General features: G+C 43.4%; 1 protein-coding gene across 1 annotated transcript in view; it reads left to right on the top strand.

Annotated features, from left to right (window-relative positions):
* The first annotated feature begins 248 nt into the window (after window positions 1-248).
* CCDC7 (coiled-coil domain containing 7) overlaps window positions 249-20659 on the top strand; it is a 29650-nt gene continuing 9239 nt past the window's right edge. The window contains exons 1-8 of the mRNA XM_067542549.1: window positions 249-274; window positions 853-1095; window positions 1216-1358; window positions 2104-2321; window positions 2929-3059; window positions 10497-10650; window positions 10805-10891; window positions 14213-14299. Of these exons, the coding sequence (XP_067398650.1) occupies window positions 249-274; window positions 853-1095; window positions 1216-1358; window positions 2104-2321; window positions 2929-3059; window positions 10497-10650; window positions 10805-10891; window positions 14213-14299 (1089 nt within the window). The remainder of the gene's footprint in view (window positions 275-852; window positions 1096-1215; window positions 1359-2103; window positions 2322-2928; window positions 3060-10496; window positions 10651-10804; window positions 10892-14212; window positions 14300-20659) is intronic.

Here is a 20659-nt window from a genome sequence, read left to right on the forward strand (position 1 = left end):
CGGGATGAGAAAATGATGATAGTGGGGAGTCTAGCCACATGGTGTTGGTGGTTTATATGCGTTCACCAAAGTTATGTTCCCCATTCTGATTATTACCAGCTCTCTTCCGTTTACAGAAGACTTGTCAATTACTTTGATGTTTTTCAGTCCGTTCTATATGTATATGGCTACTCCATGTTTTGGATGGTGATGAATGCTATCAAGGTCTTTACTACTCTTATCCAAGTTTAAAGATGTTATGCCTCAAGATGCAAGGCAGCAATTCTAAAGAAGGGTAAGAATGTTGCCCGGGCCTCAACCTAGGTGGCACTAGACATAGCCAATGCAGCGGCCAGGCTGATGGCCTGGGCAGTGACCATGAGCGATGTTCTTGGCTTCAGTCCTCAGGGCTAAGTCATGAGGTCCAACAGTGGATCCAGTACCTTCCTTTTGAAAGTTCCTCGTTGTTCTCGGAACAGATGGACATGAAACTGCACAGCCTGAAGGACTCAAGGGCCACCGTCAGGTCCCTGGACCTCTATGTTCCATCAACTTTGAGGAAGCATTTCAGGCCTCAGCAAAGTGTTCCGCTTCTTGGCTCCACCTCTGAGACAGTATCCTATAAGAAAAAGGGCAAAGGTTACAAACGCCATCAGCCATTGTCATCCGCCTCACCCTCACTGTCAGGTTCTCATAGATACTTAATTGGGTCCATGCAGGCCTTTTGAAGGCCAGTTTGGATACTACCTCCCCTTCAGCCTGGTGTCGTCCCGCATCACTTCGGATTGCTGGGTGCTATATACAGTGGTGGACAGTTACATTCTTCAGTTTTCGTCCACCCTTCCACCCTCCCCCTTCCCTGTCCCTCTTCAGGGACCCTTCTCACGAGGAACTTCTATCCCAAGAGATGCAGTCCCTCCTACAGATGGGGACTGTGCAGGAAATACATCAACTTGAGAGGGAAGGAGTTTTACTCTTGATATTTCCTAATCCCAGGGCCAAAAGGGGCCTTTGCCCCATCCTGGACCTGTGTCACCTGAACAAGTATCTCAAGAAGCTGAGGTTCCACATGGTCTCCCTGGCCTCCATCATTCCCTCCCTGGATCTAGGAGACTGGTACGTCACCTTCGATTTGAGGGACTCTTACTTTCACATTTCCATCTTCCATGACCACAGAAGATTCCTCAGATTTATTGTAAATCAAACTCATTACCAATTCACTGCTCTTCCATTCAGCCTGTCAGCAGTCCCCTGGGTCTTCACGAAGTACATGGCAATGGTAGCTGCCTTCCTCAGACGGCAAGGCATTCAAGTCTACCTGTACCTCAACGGCTGGCTAATCAAGGGTCGTTCAGAGGCTCAAGTGAAGATCAGCATCAGTATGGTCCAAGGCACCTTCCAAGATCTGCAAATTCATTGGGGGTAATGCTTGACTTGACCCAAGCCAGAGCCTTCCTTCCAGAGATCCGATTCTAGACTGTTGGACCTGATATCCAGAGTCATGAAACACCAATTGCAATAGTCTCAAGCTCCTGCGTCACATGGCCACATGCACTTTCGTGATCCGGCATACAAAGCTGAGATTCAGAAACCTGCAGATGTAGTTAGCTTCAGTATGCGCCCTGAACAGACACAGTTTGGACTTGGTACCTACTGTTCCAGCTCCTGTCCTTGCTTCCCTACTCTGGAAGTAACCCCAATTTGTGATGGTGGGTATCCCTTTTGTTACCCCCTCAACGACTGGTGTCTTTAGTCTCTGGTGCTTCGGACCTATGTTGCAGAGCTCACCTCTGTTCCTTCAGGACTAAGGACCTTTAGACCCAGAAAGAGCTAACCCTGCATATAAACGTCAGAGAGCTCAGGATGGTCCACTTAGCTTCCCAAGTATTCTTCCCACAGATCTCAGTGCAGATACTGATGAACAACACTGTGGCCATGTTTTACATCAACAAGTAGGAGGAGCCTGATGCTCTGCCCTGTTGCAGGAAGTCATCTGTCTATGGGACTGCTATGTGAAACTCTCCATATAGGTCAAGGCTTCACAATTTCCAGGAGCCTGGAATGCCCTGGCAGATCACATCAGCAGATTCTTCTCCTTTCACCATGAGTGGTCCCTTTACCCAGAGTTCACCAGGTTCATCTTCGAAAAGTGGGGATCTCCCCAGATAGACCTGTTTGCGATTAAGCAGAACAGAAAAAGCCACCAGTTTTGCTCATTTTATGGGCGCTCACTGGGCTCCCTTTCTGACACTTTCCTGCTTCCATGGACAAAGCTCCTATTCTACATGTTCCCTCCAGTTCTTCTGGTTCACAAGGTCCTCCTGAAGAACAAGTGGAACAAGGTGAGTTATTCTTGTAGTTCCATGTGACACACCAGCACTGGTTTGGCATGCTGCTAGAACTGTCAGTAGCATTCCCGCTCCTTCTGGACCTGATCTCACAAGACCACAGTCAGTTAGTTACTCCACCCAAGCCTTGGCTCCCTTCACCTAGGTGAATGGAAGTTGCATGGCTAAAGCCGGAGGAGCAGGCTTGTTTGGAACAAGTTCAAGATGTCTTCTTAAGCAGTAGGAAGCCGTCTGGTAGGGCTACCTTCCTCACCAAATGGAAGTGGTTCATGATAAGCAGTCCTCTCAATGAGATGTCTTTCCAATTCGGTCTTCCCTTCAGTCGATCCTGGACTACTTGCTCCATCTAAAGCAACAAGGTCTGGCTCTCATTTCCATCAAGTTGAATCTAGCAGCAATTTCAGCATTCCACCTGCCAGTAGGCGGTAGATCAGTGTTCTCTCATGAGATGACAATGCACTTTCTTAAGGGATTGGAGAGACTTTACGCTCAGGTTTGTGAGCTTATCCCTCCGTGGGACTTAAATCTGGCCCTTTTGAGACTCATGGGCCCTCCCTTTGAGCCACTAGCAACACTGCTTCTGCTGCTTCTCTCCTGGAAGGTTGCCTTCCTGGTAGCGATCACCTCAGCCAGAAGGGTCTCTGAAATCAAGGCCCTTATGTTAGAGCCTCTATACATGGTGTTCTTCAAGGACCAAGTCCAAATGTGCCCCCACCTGGCCTTCCTGCTAAAGTTGGTTTTGCAGTTCCATAGCAACTAGACTATTTTCCTGCCAGTCTTCTTCCTGAAGCCTCACAGGAATTTGGAAGAGTGGTGGTTTCACTCATTGGATGTTAGGCGTGCCCTCGCCTTCTACATTGAGCTGACTAAACCCTTTAGTAGATCCATGCAACTTTTTTATGGCAGTAGCAGAAAAAATGAAAGGCCTTCCGGTTTCAGCCCAGAGAATCTCATCCTGGATCATATCCTGTATTCGAGCATGCTGTGAGCAGGTGAATGTCCCTCCGCTGGCCATCCTGACCGTTCACTCTACAAGAGCTCAGGCTTCTTCAGTAGCGTTTCTTGTGCAGGTTTCAATCCAAGAGATCTGCAGGGCCACAACTTGGTCACCAATGTATACCATCTCTTCCTCCTATGCCATCACCCAACAGGCTTGTGATGATGTCAGGTTCGGGAGAGCAGTGCTGTAGTCCACTTGTCAATGAACTCCAAACCCACCTCCTGAGGTACTGCTTGTGAGTCACCTAACATGGAATAGACATGAGCAAGCACTCGAAGAAGAAAAGAGGTTATTAATCTTTCCGTAACTGTTGTTCTTCTAGATGTGTTGCTCATGTCTCTTCCGTGACCCACCCTCCTACCTCTCTGTTGGAATTGGCTGGCAAGAAGGAACTGAGTATGTGGGGCCAGCAGCGCCCCGTATACTGGCACATAACCATGCAACTGCAGAGGGTGCTAGAGCCATGCTGGTGGATATCACTGAGAGAAAAACCTCTGGCAACGGTGCATGCAGCACGAACGCACCTACTGGAACAGACCAGAGCAATACATTTTGAAGAACAACAGTTAGGGAAAGATAAATAACCATTTTTTCTCCATGGTTAGTAATACAATCTTAAAAAGAAGACAGTTAAATTTCTTTCCTTACTATTTTTCTCTTCTCCTTTTGGCAAATTTTTATCTTGTTTTTCTACCGCAAAATCAACAGAAATGGCTTCCTTTTGTTTCATTTTTTGATTGAGCTTCACAGGTAACTTTCATGGTGCTTGTGAAGATGTTTGTAGGTTAACAGTAATAGAATACCAGTGAAAGATCACACTGAAATAAGACAAATTAAAGAAAAAAAATCTTTTTTTTTTTTTTTGGATATATGCAAAAGTAAAAGACTAAGTGGCTTGTATTAAAAAACAAACAGAAAAAAATCATTGGGTTGGTGGACATCATTGGGACTCAGCACAGGTGCAGGGTTCCACTTGTGAAAATAATTGCAGGATCAAGATCCAGGCCACACAGGCTTTTGCTTAAAAATTAGCTGTGATGGGTGTTTTGTCTGAGTTTTTATCCTATACACCTCTCAAAGCAATTCTTCTTTGATGAGTGTCCCTGTTGGTGCTTCACTTTAGGTGAATCTGCATCCGTGCATCTGCAGTTGGAGAATTTCAGTAGCAGTACCTGGTTGTGTTGCACATGCACTGTCTGTCTCACGCCGCCTCTGGCGGTTACATAGCACTGTGCGACCAAACCCTCCTCAATTCCTTCTCTACTGCCCTTGGTTTGAAATGGAGCAATTGGCAGTTCCTCTGAGTTTGCCTTTATCCTAAGAATTAGATTAGATTTAGTAGTTTAGAATCCAGTTAGTTAGTTACTAGTTTAGCCACCTTTTATCTTCCCGTTTATTTTTTCTTAAAAAAATTATTTTTCTTAGTAGATTAAGAATAATTTCTTATTATACCCTTTAGCAGAGTGTAGATACCCTCCTTCATGGAAGAAACTCTATTCTAAGGGGTATGCCTGGATCCCCAGATTTTAAATGCTGCCTCAATTGCCGGGAGACAGTCCTGGTCTCTGATGGACACTTGCATTGTGTTTGCTGTCTCGGCGAGACAACATCCCGCAAAAGTGCTCCCATTGCCATAATCTTAAAACCTGTGCCAGGATTGAAGTGAGGGATTTTCAGTTAAAACTTCTCTTGATGGAGAAGTATTTGCACCCAGCATCCGGTCCGGGATCACGGACCCCTCCTATGCATCAGTCTTCAGGAATGGTGCCTGACAGACATTTCCCACCACCCTCTCAAACAAAAAAGCACTCCTCCAAAAAAGAGGTGAAAAAATGGGCTATGACCTCTCCTTCCCAGGAATCAGCTAAAAAGAGATGAACCCCGACCCGTCAAATGCTATCGGTACCGATTGCATCGAGTCCGACTACCTCTGAGGTGGAGGGGCCCTCCAGTACTGTGGGTACCATGTCAGTCAAAGAGCCTAAGCAGGCAGGCTCGGAGAGGAGTAGCAAAGGGAAACTTACCATCTCTTCCTTAGCATCTCTGGAGCCACTCAAAACATGTGGCACCAAGCAGCTCAGCAGTGTTGCGATCTGTGGCATCCCACCTTCTGCCTGTATCGAGTATAGCCCACAATCCTCAATACTGACAACTGCGGTAATTTCATCGCCTTCCTTGGTACTGATACTCTTGGTAACATAACAATTTCTCCAGCACAAAGACCTCCTAGTCTCTTCAGTACCGGAATCTCCCCTCCTTGGTACCAATGTTTCTCCAGCATGCTCTGTACCATACCAACTTATACCACTTTCCAGGTCAACTCCTTTCTCCTGCGATGAGGATGATGATGAGGAAGGGGAGATCTACTCTTTACATCACTCCTTGCCCATCCAGATAGCCACCAGACTGGGTCCCCCAGAACCTGGATACTACCCCAGGCCCGAAACCCATTGATAGTATAGACATCCTTGGATAGCACCAGCAATGCCATTCCTGCCATAGTGGCCCTACTGGGATCCATGCCCCCCAGTACCCACAGGGAGAGGTCAAGACATTTCCCATTGCCCTCAGTACCTTGACCCTCTGAGCCCCCCAGAAGGACTGGAAGAGACTTCTGATCAGAAGGTCACCCCAGCGACCAATTTTTCCTCCTCCTCTCCGGACAAAGCTGTCATGCCCCCACCACCCATGATGTGTGATGATTTTAAAGAGTTCCAAGAGCTGTTTAAGGGGATTTTGGACTCACTAGAAATACCAATGGAAGAAGTTGCAGAGTCTCAACACAAGTTGTTGGACATTCTACAAACGTCAACTTCATTCAAGATTGCTTTCCCTATAAATGAGGCACTCATGGACCTGGCCAAGACCATCTGACAGACCCCAACAACTATTTTGCCCACTTGTAAAAGAGTGGACAAAAAATACTACGTTCCCTCAAAGGGAATAGAATTTTTGTTTTCATACCCCACACCAAACTCTGTGGTGGTAGAGGTTGTGAATGAACGGAGCAGATGACATCACTCCAGATCCACTCCATTTGATAGGGACTGGAAACAATTAGACCTCTTTGGGTGTAAGGCCCACTCAACAGCAATCCTACAATTCAGGATTGCCAATTATGAGGCACTGATGGCTAAATATAACCACTTCAGTTATTCGAAGATGTCTGAATTTATTGATTATCTCCCAGAGGACAAAAAAAGAGCAATTTAAAGCATTCATCTCGGAGGGCCTTCTACCTTGAACAGCCTTACAGGCTTCACTGGATTCGGCAGACGCGGTGGCCTGATCCATCGCCAAGGCCATAGTCATGCAGCAAGTTTCCTTGCTCCACCTCTCCAGGCTCCCTAAAGAGATACAATCCACCATAAAGGATCTCCCATTCGAGGGACCGAAGCTGTTCGCAGCTAAGATAGATGAGTTGCTCCAACTCTTCTGTCCTTAGGCAACTATATGCCTACCTAAAGAAAGAAGCAAGGGAAATACTACTCAGCGAAAAAAACAAGATCTGCACCATATGCACAACCACAGAGGCAACATAACCCATGAAAACATAGACAGAGGCTCACAAGATGGAGACCACTATCATCTCAGCCATCGACATCACAGCAACCCCCTTCTAAACAGCAGTTTTGAGGGATTGGTTGAGGATCTGAGATACTGCCCCCATTTTCAGGTGCTGGAACCATCTACAACTATCCAACCTTTTGGAGACCATCTGACCCCATTCCACCAAGCATGGCAGACCACTGCGTCAGACAAATGGGTATTAGAAATCATCAAGACTGGCTATTCAATCCAATTTACCTCCATCCCCTGCACCCCTCTTCTTCCCTGTCTCTCTTCAGGGACTCTTCTCATCAGCACTACTATGACAGGAAGCAAATCATCTCCTGCACGTGGGTGCCATAGAGCCAGTACCAACACAACACAGAAGGAAGGGCTTCTATTCCCATTATTTCTTAATTAATTATTAATTATTTCCAGAAAAAAACAGGAGGATGGAGGCCCATTATCAATCTAAGGAAACTCAACTAATTCGTGAAGACCCAACGGTTCAGGATGGTCATGCTTGCAATGCACTAGAACAAGGTGACTGGTTCTCGGACCTCAACCTCCAGCATGCATATTTTCACATTATGATACACCTTTTACACAGGAGGTTTCTCAGATTTGTTATGGGAGAAAATCATTACCAATACAAAATACTCAGCCTGTCTACAGCTCCCTGGATATTCACCAAAGTTCTTGTGGTGGTTGTGGCTCATTTCTGCAAACTAAGGGTCATAATATTCCCCTATCTGGACGACTGCTTTCTCAAAGCCTCCACCTGAAAAGAGATCTTAGAAGCTACCCAAAAGACAATAGTTTTCTTTACACAACTAGATCTACAAATAAACAAGCAAAAATCAATGCTCACACCTGAACAGACTAGAATTCGTCAGAGCTTACCTCGATTCACTGGAGACCACAGCCTATCACACAGATTTGTCACTATAGTCAATCTGATCACTACAACACAAACCAACCCACAGGCATTGTCCAGGACCTGCCTCCAACTATTAGGCCATATGTCAGCAACGACATTTGTTGTGAAGCATGATAGGCTACATATGTGCTGCCTTCAAGGCTGGCTCAGGACCATATATATTCCACATAGACGCAGTATAAACAAGTGCCTTATGATGCCAGCCAAAGTAAAATACTCTCTACACTGGTGGACTCGACCACATATTTGTGCAAGAGTTCCCTTCTTGCAGACCCCTCCCCAGTGATACTACGGACGCGTCTCTGCTAGGTTTGGATGGCACACTTGCACAACCACACACTCCAGGGCAGGCAGCCCCTCTTGGAATCAAAACTGCACATAAACCTACTGGAAATACGAGCAGTCTGCAATGCATGTCACACTTTCTGCCCATTATCAGGAACAAGACCATAATAGTGTTGATGGACAATATTGCTTGTATGTTTTATAAAAACTGAGAAGGGGGTGGGGTCACTCCAGAAGGACCAACAAATCCAAAGTCATCTTGATAGCTCCCACGTGGTCCAGACAAACATGATTCCTTTATCTGCTGAAGATGGCGGTATGCCCACCACACATTCTTCCTCTTCTTCCACATCTGTCTCAGGGTGCAGGCCAGGTACACCACCTGAACCTGGAAATACTCCACCTGAAGGCATGGTTATTCCATTGTTCCAAGGCAAAGAAATGACCTTTTGGAAGGAGGTAAGGACCATACTATTAAACAGCAGAAGGTCTACAACATAATATACTTACTTGCACAAATGGAAGAGATTCCACATACGGTGCCAGAATAGACAAACAGTGGTGACTACCTCTCCTTCACTAATTATATTAGATTATATACTAGAACTTAAGAAATCAGGTCTATCAATGAGCTCTATCAGAGTGCATCTCGGAGGAATCACGGCTTTCCATCACAAAGTTGACAAGTTCTTAGTCATCACCCACCCTACCACTAAATGATTTCTCAAAGGTATTTGTAATCTTTACCCCAAGATATGAGTCCCTACTCTGCTATGGGACCTTAATCTAGTGCTGTGATGCCTTACTGGGCCCGTTTGAAACCTTGGTGACATGTTCACTTCTCCACCTCTCAATAAAGCTGGCCTTTCTTGTTGCTATCACATCCTCATGACACGTAGAACTTGAGGCACATCCCCCATGCACAGTATTTTTCAAAAACCAAGGTTACTCTAAACCCATATCCAAAATTTTTACCTAAAATATCTTCCTCATTCCACTTGAACCAGCCCATCCATCTCCCGTTGTTCTTCCCAAAATCTCATGGGAACAAACAATAAGTGATGTTTCACATTGTGGACATCAGAAGGGCACTGGCAGTTTACACTGACAGGACTAAACCCTTTAGAAAGTCTCCAAAGTTATTTCTTTTTATCACAGAAAAATCTAAAAGAGCTGACATATCCAAGCAAAGGCTCTCGAAATGGATCTCTGGGTGCATTGAGTTTTACAACCAACAAGAACTACAGCCCCAACTGGGGATCCACACACAGTCCACCAGATCGCTTTCTATGTCAATAGCCTTCCTCAACAATGTACTCATTGTGGACATCCGCAAAACAGCAACCTGGGCATCTGCCCACATGTTCACAGAGCACTATGTAGTCGAGAGGACTCAACATCAGATGCTCTGCTTGGACTTACTGTCTTATCATTGGTCACAAACACATCTTCAAAGCCCCTTCCTTCCAATGAGGGATGTTGTTCTACAGTCAACTAAAGTGACGCATCCACAGGGACATTCCTTGAAGAAGAAAGGAAGGTTACTCACACTGTGCAGTAACTGAGGTTCTTTGAGACCATCTTTGCTCCACTACCCACCCTCCTCCTTTCTTCTGTGGAATTTCCTGCTAGGGACTCTATGGGAGAGAAGGAACTGAGGAGGTTTGGTCACACAGTGCTATATAAATGCCAGAAGTGACGCAGAACAGGGAACAGCGTATGTGCAACCCAACCAGGCACTGCTACTGAAATTCTCCGATTGCAGGTGCAGGTACCCAGATTCACCTACAGTGAAGCACCTGCAGGGACAACCATCTCAAAGAATCTCAGTTACTGCAGGAAGAGGAAGAGGAACGCTCAATTGTATGTGTGATAATAGTACCACATTAAAGGGTGAGTAATCTTCTCTTTAATAGCTTCACTGTAAAGTGTTTAGAATTGTTCAGGTAATAGGTTGGAGATCTTATCCTGGTGTGTTTTTATTATGATGAGTGTTACTGCACAATGTAGTTGTAAACATGGGTAATTTTGTTATAGACACTAGTCTGCTGCCCAATAATTAATTTTGTTTAATTGTGTTTTAATATAAATTTCCTCAGATGCCTAGGTAATACACTTATGTTTTTATAAATAAATATAAACAAGTTACATTTTAATCAGCAATTATATACATTTCCCTCCCTAATTATCATATTCTTTGGCTCATAGGATGACATAATAAATCTTTTGTTATCTATGCTTGGAAAGATAATGCAAACACCAATATGAAAGCCACAAAGCAGATGAAGCCCAGCACTAGCAGAGAAACAAATGCAGGAACATCTATTTTTAAAAAGAATTCATCTGTGTTACAAGGCTCATCTCCTAGTAATTCAAAGATAAAACGTAAAATAAGGTTCTTGGCAAATGAAAGTGAGCCACTGGTCTTAGTACCTCCATCTCCAGGAGAATCTATGGTGAAGTATTCCATACGAATTCCATCTGAAAATAAACGTGATGTGATAGATGAACTGCAGATGCTAAAGGATATCACTGATCATCTAAATGAGGTAGAAATTTGTCTTCATTTAATTGTGACTTTTTAGTGTAAATTAAAATATTTGCATTTTTTATTAGAATCTCTTTTTACTTTGAGATATTCAGAGAAGCAAAGAAAATATGCTTATTAATTAACATAAAATTATATGAAAACATTTTTTGCAGCTTGTGCACACAATGGAATATGTGTATGCTAAAAAAGTGGAAGAGGAGGAGGAAGAGGAGGAGGAAGAGGAAAAGGAAAGCTCAATTGTATGTTCAATAATAGTTTCATATAAGAGATTTTAAAAATGGGTTTTCTTCTAGCTTTAGTAGTTTCACTTAAAATGTTAGTACCAACACTAACTTCAACTCACAAAATTGTCATATTCTTATCAATAAAAATAATTTAGTACTGTTAATTTGCAAACATAAATAGGCACTTGATGATAGGCATGTAAATACCAAGAAGTTAGAACAATAAGTTCCATGTCTCAGAGGTTTCAGTATCAGTATTTAAGGGCTCAGGGCCCAATCCTGAGAAGTGCTGAGCATCCTCAACTCCCATTAAAACCAGTATTTTGCAAGATTGGTCCCTTCTCAGAATGAGATTAGGAAAAAATACACTGTTTCAGGACTAACATTTTGGAAACTTTTTCTTTAAGAAGCTCTAGTGCTTCTTTGAAACAGGGATTTGAAATTTGGCAGGGGGTAACTTTTGTATCATGGATGTACCTTTTGCTGTTCCTGTAAAAATCTGCCCAAATTTGACTGTGAATCTCAGTTCACAGATGCACATTAGACTTAGAGTTTAGCAGCCAAAGTATCTAAAGATTCTGTTCTCATTGTGTGCTGCAGCCATCCTCAGCTCCTAGTGCAGAATGGACAGTGCACACACTATTCCCATAAAGCAGCTAAGCATCCATCATATACTCGCAGCTGCTACATGTGACCAGGCTGTACATGTATGTCACGGGGTAAACACTCCCCGTCACCCCTGGTGGGGAAGTTCAAGGGAATAATGGGGGGAATGGGGCACCCACCGTGAGTGCAGTTGACAAAACTGTGTCTCCTCGGCCCTGCGTCCTGCAGATCCAAGGTCTGTCGGCTGGCTCCTGCACCGAGTAACACGGCCTAGTGGTCAGAGCTAATAACTGCCCTCAGATCAGGGTCGTATGGTCTAGCGGCCAGAGTCAATAGTCACTCTCGGGTCAGGACGGTATGGGCTAGTGGCCCAAGTCAATAGTCGCCCTTGGGTCAGGGTGATACAGCCTAGCGGCTAGAGTCAATAGTTGCTCTCAGGTCAGGGCAGTGTGCTCTGGCAGTCCGTTGGGGTAGTGGTGCACCCCCTTTGGGGGAGTGGTGCCTGCTGTATGGGGGCTCAGGCCCTCCCTGCTCCTCTGAGCCCCAGCCCGGGGCCCTATTGGTGTCGGGGTAGCCTGACACCAGGTCAGCGGGGATCCTCCTGAAACACGTTGACTGGTGTCTTTCTCCACCCTCGGTTACACCATGCCAGCTTCCTGGGCTACTTCCTACCCGGTCGTCCATGGAGTCGTCCCTCGGGCCTCTGGGTTCCCTTTCCTGCTCAGCTACCACCCCTGACTTCCCTGGGTCGTGGAGCACCCTGGCGAAGGTGTCTTCTTGGGTATCTGGCTCCGGGCAGCCAACAAAGGGTGGATGGTCTCCGGCGAGGACTCCTGGGTTCTTGGCTCCCACTGTCAGGGGCTGAAGCGGCTCCTAGCTTGGAGCTTCCTTCACGCCTCCTCCCTCCTCGGTGGTCAGCCTAGAATGAGCTGGGATGCTTCTTTTTATGCTAGGGCAGCAGTTGGAGCATGCCCAGCAGGGTCTGGGGGGCAGGACTTCTGCTGCCAATAGTGTCAGCTTAACTCCTTCAGTGCGGGATAAGTCCACCCTGTCAAAATGTGCCATTCCCATAGACCTATTGAGCATTCTCTAACCCAAGGATACAGGGGCAAAGCAGAACTTTCCCTGTAATTGCTTCTTTGGGCTGGGGTGAGGATGTTTGTGACCAGTATAGCACATTGCCCTACAGAATCTGCACCGTTAAGGTGCATTTGGCAGCTGTAATGGCCTTCCATCATGTGGTAGTGGTTTTTCCCGTTTTCGCTCATCCTACAACAAAGGATTTCTCAAGGACTGGACAACATCTATCCACAAATCAGATGCTCTTCATTGGCTTGGGATCTCAACTTGGTACTCAGTTGTTTTATGAGGCCTCCCTTTGAACCTCTGGCCACCTGCTTTCTTCTACACCTGTCTATCAAAACTGTATTTCTAGTAGCCATTACTTCAGCTCGAAAAGTGGGTGAGATAGGGGCTCTGATGGCATACCGTACCCTTCACAGTCTTCTTTAAGAATGACGTCATGCTGCAAATGCATCTCAAATTCCTGCCAAAGGTATCTTTGGACTTCCACATAAATCAATGTATCCACCTTCCAGTTTTCTTCCCTCAACCACACTGGGATAAAGGAGATGCAACATTACTTGCACTCGAACTCCTTTTCTCTACTATCCTGGCTTGGTGTTGGCTGCAGGTATAACATTGTGCGGATAGCTGGGCCCAAAGGCTCTCTTTAAACCCTTCTGTGCTGGTGGGCAGTTTCTCTGCATCATCAAAAGCTTATTTCCCCTTCCCATATAGAATAACTATATCACTATAAGCCCATTTATACTGATATAACTGTGTCCACATTATCAGGGTGATATTGCTTTAACTATATCAGTATAGTTAAAATAGTACAACTTTTATGTGTAGACAAGGCTTTAACTATGCAATGGCTAAGGTAAACCTCTTGTATTGCTTTAGAGATTATAGCTGAAGCAAATGTTTTCCTTATGTTTCAGTCTTAAAAAATTAGGACACTATTTTTGCAATTTTCTTTCTTTTTGAATAAATTGCACTGCACAGGTATTTGAATGTCCAGAATCCCTTTCTTAAACCACTACTATTCTGGCTGATCTATTGTCATGCAAAAGATTATACAGTTCTTTGAATCGGTTGCAATATATAGGTGTAATAGTAGAGGAATATCTGCTTAAATCTGAATTTTTTTAATCTTAAATGGATATTACTATCAAACAGGTTATAACCCAAAAAACAATTTTGCTTAAAAAATAAAACCATAATCAGATTCTACCTTTTCTAATTTTTTTTTTAAATTCCAATTTGAACAGTGTTTTTTAATTTAAAGTGTTTCCAACAGTTTTGAAAATTCAAACGCAACATTATGGGAGTACATGAGAATCAGGAAGTGAAACTGTCAGTAAGCAGAATGTGAAATTGACTACTCTGTTTACTTTTATTCAACTAGTGCAGTGAAATGAAATACTGTAATGGAGAAAAATAAATGAGAGTTAAAATATTTCCATTTTAATAATCTAATTGCAACGTAAAATGAAAATTAAATGACTTTACAAACACCTCCATGATTAAACTAGAATTTAATTGGTTCATGTAATCTCAATATTTTCTCATACTTTAAGGGTTTCTTAAAACAAAATATCAGTTTATACAGTGTTTCAGCAGAATATTGATGGATTGTATCAAATTTTTTTATTTTCTCTTTAAAAGGAAAGTCTTGAGGATATGACTACATTCCTGTTATGTTTTTCATCAGTTACAACACAGCTAGAAACAGCATTTGAGGAAGAAAAACAAGTATGTAATGTTAAGCTTAGAAAAGAAAGTGAATGGATTTATTTTTTAAACCTTTAAAATTAATTTTTTGTTGGATTTCCTTTTGAGAATTGTCTCTCTAGGTGAGCATTCGGGAGGTCTGCACAATTCTCAATCTGCAATCTTGGAACTATCTAGAAAGGAGTTATTACTGTGCTCACCCTCACAAGGACTATTGATATAAGAATATATAAGAACCTGTGGCTCCGTTCTTTTTTTACTGCTATAGGCTTTAGGCTCAGAAGCCATCTTTTTTTACATAGTGTTCATTTTAATTAATCAAATGTTTAAAATCTTATTGCTGATAGTTAGGGATTGATTGTTTGACTATATCTGGTCTGTGCCATTGCATAATCCATATTTGGATGTTCTCTCCTCCCTCTTTTCTCAGCCTGCCTTGAATCTCACACGGAGTCTGTGAGGATATGTCTACACTTAAAACTCTACAGTGGCTCCAGCTGCACCGCTGTAGCACATCATTGTAGACACTACCTACATTGATGGGAGTTCTCCCATTGGCATAGGTAATCCATCTCCTTCAGAGGCAGTAGCTAGGTTGACGGAAGAATTTTTCCATCAGTGTAGCTCTGTCTACACCCAAGGTTGGGTCAGCTTAACTATGTTGCTCAGGGGTGTGGATTTTTCACCAGGCCTGATGCCATCAAACAGTCTAAAATTGGTGCTGGTTTTGTTTCTCTTAATTCCTTCAATTGATTCTATGAATCACAGGTAATACCTTTTCAACTTTTGATCACTGGGTCCCTGGGGCTTGGTTGCTTGTCTGAGAGAACAGTCGGATATTAAAAGTAATCTGATTTCCAGTGGTGTGTCAGATGACGATAAATGTGTGCTACAGATCTGCACACCAAATAGCCATGCTGCTGTGATAGGACATACTCTGTATGTGAATCAGGGAGTGGCAGTTAATATTTTCCTCCAGTTGGGGACAATCTCTTTACCACTCACCTAAAAAAGAAGCCTCTGGTTTTTTGCCCACAGCGCTTGGAAAAGATCACATTAGCACCTTCTTCAGCCACTGAGGAGGGAGTCTCCAATATGCTTTTCCATACATCACTTGGATTGCAAAGGTGATCTTAATAGCCTCGTACTGGCCCAGAACAGGTAAGATTCTCAACTCCATTGTAGGTGACACAAGCTGATCTTCTCAGACTGAGAATCTGACCTCTGATCATCATTCAGAATCAGGGCATCACATTGCATTCCATCAGAAGGCAGGGCCCATTCTGTGCTTCCTGTCAGAGAGCAGAGATCCATAGGCATAATGTCTCCAAGCAGGTAACTTTTGTCTTCATGGCATTCTGAAGCCATCTACCAGAAGGATATATAATTCCAAGTTTAAAACGTTTGTGGTATGGTTCCAACAAGCCTGGGAGGACCACTTTCCTTTTCCTGCACAGATGCTGCTTTAAGGCTTTCTTCATCTGTGTTAAAGACATACTTACCCCAGATATTTTGGGCTATCAAACTAGTCAAAAGTATATTAGTGTCTCCATAGCTCTTTGTCATTGGGCTCAGATGAGGCTTCACACTTTTGAAATCTCTGTTTAAAAGATCTATGTTCTAGAATAGTAAGATGATCCTGACAACTTGGATTGAACCACTCAGTCCCTGTGAACTTGTTTCTTACATGGAAGGTCATTTCCTTTGTGGCAGTGAATGAAACGTAGAATGAGTGAACTTGGACTCTACCCACTGGCCCATCCTTTACCAGATACTACAATGATAAGGGGCGTTATTTGAGATTCCTCTCCAAAGTGATGCCAGAGTTCCATGTTAATGAACCTATATCCTGCCAACATACTTTTCATACTTGCTTGCCCATCTCACTGAGGCCCTTTTCCATATGCTCAAAGTAAAAGGGCCCTTAAGGTTCTCCTTGGAGTGGACCAAAACTGTTAGAAAAATCTACCAACATTTTCTTTCTTTTGATGCTAAATCACAGAGCAATGGTGTTACCAAGAGGACCATGTCTAAATGGATGTCTGATTGCATTTTACCATGGTATGAGTTGGCCAAAGATGAAGTCCATGTCGAGGCTTGCTTACTCAGTGGCTAGGCTGCCACCACTGCCTGTTTCAGAAATGTCTCCATTGCAGACATTTGTAAAGCAGCGATATGGTCCTTACTCCGCATGTTTACAAAGCAATATTGATGGGATTTGGCTTCCAGAAGGAAGTCCTGTTTCAGCCTTTTTGTGCACCATAAAAGGGAAGGGGAAGCCAAACTTTCCCTCTCCCAAAGAGAATCTTGTTTCTTTTAAGATATCTGTTACTTGAAGTTGACCAATTTTTACATGATGATTTTTGATACGCTCACCTCTTGCAGACTTAAGCAGCTGGTTGGCTACTATTGTTTCCTGTTTTCCTACTCATATTTAAAAAATAATGATTTTTGTTGTGTTGGCTTTGGCCTTGATACTGATACTTTGTGTCACTTTTTCTATTTATGCTTTTGGGACATCCCTCAAGTGTTTTGCTCTCCAGAAATGAATATGTTAGCAGAAATTATCTTAAAAGAAGAGAAAATTGCTTACCTGTATTTTGCTTTCCAACAGTATTCTCCCTCACCCATCCACCTCTTCACATAGTTTAAGGATTATCTTCTTTTAAGGTTTCTTAATGTTTACACTTTCTTTCTGTTTTTCTATTGGCATATTTTTCATAGTTCTATAGATATTTTTTAAGGCCAGAAGTGACCATTAGATCATCTAATCTGACTTCCTGTATAACACAAACCAAAGAATTTCACCCAGTTACCCCTGTACTGAGACCAATAGCCTATTACTCAGATGCCAACATTAGTATGTAAGGAATTCATTTTTTCTTTGTGAAACCTTACTATGGGTTTAGTTAAAACCTCATTGAGATTGATAGGTGTGACCGCACCTTTCAAATAAGATGACTATAAGGATAAGCTTCCACCTAAAACAAAAGGAGTATGTGAACCAATACAGAAGCTTTTGCTGAGGCCTGGTCTATACTACAGTGTTAGGTTGACATAAGGACCCCCACACTGCCCTTCTTAAGCCAAAGGAAGCTCCTCTTGTGAGGACACACACCACCCACAGAAGGGCAGTGCGGACATGAACCACTGCAGTAATTACCCTAATAATTACATTATTATACTAGCTGGAGGACTAGATGGTTAGAGTTCAATCAATTCAAAGGGGTCATAGATCTTTTCAGTTTATCTGTACCCTCTTTTGAACCATGGGGTTGTTGCTAAATTAGGAAAGGCCACTCTAATTCCAGGTCAGAATTTGACACATATTGAAGAAAATCTTAGAATTCTGGAATCAAGATATTTTTCTATACTTTTCATCTGCTGTCTCTTCTTCCTCATGTAATCAGGAACATATAATGATCAGGTATCTGGCCTCTGGATTCATTAGTGTTGGTACTCTCTTGCCAGTAGTTCCTGGTCTTCTATCTCAGGAGTGGAGTCATTATCCATTCAGACCTGGAATCTGTTCACCTAGCAATATGGATTGTAGAACCTTACTACATTTGGATACTAAACACTGAAGTACAGAAAGTGTTGTTCTTCAATTCTTGAAACTCTTCAATTAAAAAGAATATCTGCAAATGGAAAAGGTTCTTGGCTTTTGAGAAATTAAATGCCCCTCTCTATTAACCCTTCCTTATCACTTCCTTTTAATCTAGGCTATCCTCTTTATTGAAGAATTTGAGATTAGCTCTTGCCAACTTTCAGGGTACACTTGATAGCTGTCTCAGTATTTCATCCACCTGTCCAGCTCTCAGTCTTCACTGACTTTAGAGTGTAGCGCTTTCTGCAGGGGCTGTTAATGTTTACTTATACCATCATAAAACAAGAAATAGATGTTAAAAAGATTGAAGGAGGCATCCTTTAATTATCGTCATTTGTTCCTTGTAGCAAGGCACTGTGGCCTTCCTCAAAGCCTGGGCCTGAGGAAGGGCCGCGACATCCCTCCTGGGTGGATCAGGGAACTGCAAGCCTCAGACCCGGGGAGCAGATGGGCGGGGCCAAGACAGGAAGGGGAAGTACAAAAGCCAGGTCTAGCAGCTCAGTCAGGGGGAAGCTGCTGCCAGAGAAGGATGCACCTTCCCCTGGGCTGCAGCCTGAGCCCAACCCAGGCCCCACGGCAGGGCAGCATGAGCCCTCCTCTAGCTGGAGTCTCAAGGGCCTGCCAGGGCTGCCGAGCCCTAGCAATTGGGAAGGGCTACTGGGCCTTAGCGATTGGGAAGGGCTACCGGGCCCTAGCGATTGGGAAGAGCTACTGGAGGCTGTTGACTGGGAAGGACCCCCTGAGATCAGCCACGACCTAGAGAGCTGCCTGTCGGCTGGGATCCGCCGGAGCTGCCTGAGCTCTGTGGGCTGGAGGAGCTGGCAACCGCTGATGATCCCGAGCGTTCCCAGACCTGCCACTGACCGATGGTGAGGGACTGGTGGGACTCCCGCTAGTCACCTATCCTGGGGAAACTGAGGACGATCCTTGGCTCCAAGTACCCGGATTCAGGGTGGGAGGAAGTAGACTAGGGGCAGCTGACTATAGTCTGGCTGAGTGTACACTAGAACCAGTGTTGGCGTGGTGTGGTTGGAGCCCCGCTGACCCAGTGGCAGAACCCTTTGCTACGGTAGGGCCCTGGGCTGAGACGCATTCAATGAGGTCACAGTTGGCCTTCGGGACTTTTCTGGCACATGTTCCAATTTCAGATTTGTAGAGCAGCAACCTGGTCTTCGGTCCACACATTTGCCTCCCATTATGCTGTTGTTGAAGACTCCAGAGATAATGCTAGAGTTGAACTAGTTCTTCTCCCATTGTTATTTAAAGTAGACCCCGATCCCACCTCTTGCTGTCATGGCATATGAATCACCAAAAGTGGAATGCACATGTACAATCACTCAAAAAAGTAAAAAGGATTACTAATCTGTTCAGTAACTGTTGCTCTTCGAGATGTGTTGCGCATGTCCATTCCACGACCTGCCCTCCTGCCATTATACATCAGAGTTCTCGCAAGAAGAAACTGTGGGCTATGGATGACTCTGACCTTTATACCTGCACACAGGAGAGTCAGTGAATTTCAGGTTTATTTGGCTGATCTTGGATTTACTGTATTCCTCTGGCACAGTCATCCTAAATTACTACCTAAGATAGTTACTCTTCATAAATTATACATTAAGAGGCCCTTGACTTATTTTTTTAGATGGAATGAAATCCTTTCAAAAAGTCCCTGTTGGTTCAAGTCTAAATGGAATCTTGTTGAAAGCTGTGACTGTGTAGCATCTTTCCTTCAATTTCCCATTGAACTTGTCTTTACTAGAAAATTCAGTTGTATTTAGAATGAGATCTTGAGGAGTTTGTAGGCCTAATTATTACAACACCACCTGTACTGTGAAAGAGAGTGCATATAACCTCTTAGGTCCCTTTTTTCTAGATAATTTCAAACTTACTACATTGAGATGTATGTGCGCTTAAGTGTGATTTTGCAGAGACACTATACAGTACTGCAAATAATCTCATTTTAATTGAGAAGCAAAAAAGTAATCATGGTAGATCCATACAGGGTGGCTTGCAAAATTATAGGATTGTTTTAATTTATAAAAATGTTCTAATGCAATTTGACATGAATGCACAAGTGTGTTCAGGGTCTGATCCTGCATTCCCTGACTCTCATGAGCATCCCTTTTGAAGTCAATCAGACTTCTTGTGTGAATGTGGACTACTCAGCATGAGTAAAGTTTTAAGCATTCAAATTCTCAGTAATTAGAATATAGGGTAATAATAAATTGGCTTGTTCAGCTATGTAGTATTCATATTACACACATTTTACCACCTTCACAAAATTTACAGAAGTACATGATAAAAGTAAGCTGAATTATTGGTGAATATATTTCCTAAAGATTTTTAAATGTACTTTGCAACATTCCATAATTTAAAAATATAATTATTTCCTTCTGAATACTTAAAATAGTTCAAAAGTATCTAAACTCCCAACATCTCTCAAGAATATTTGAGAAAATGTTACTTTATATCTAAAGTGCAATGTGACACTCCAACTTCCCAGGGGCTGAAGAGTGTGAGAGTTAAATTATGGTATAAGTTTTGTATAGAATCCTAGAATCCTAGAATATTAGAGTTGGAAGGGACCTCAGGAGGTCATCTAGTCCAACTCCCTGCTCCAAGCTAAATCATACCAGCCAGGGCTTTGTCAAGCCCTAAAGATGGAGATTCCACCACCTCCCTAGATAACCCATTCCAGTGCTTCACCACCTTCCTAGTGAAAAACTTTTTCCTAATATCCAAACTAGACCTCCTCCACTGCAACTTGAGACCATTGC

Source organism: Emydura macquarii, unplaced genomic scaffold (assembly GCF_026122565.2).
Source record: "Emydura macquarii macquarii isolate MOO-44397 ecotype Brisbane River unplaced genomic scaffold, CSIRO-AGI_Emac_v2 contig_719, whole genome shotgun sequence".
NCBI lineage: Eukaryota > Metazoa > Chordata > Testudines > Chelidae > Emydura > Emydura macquarii.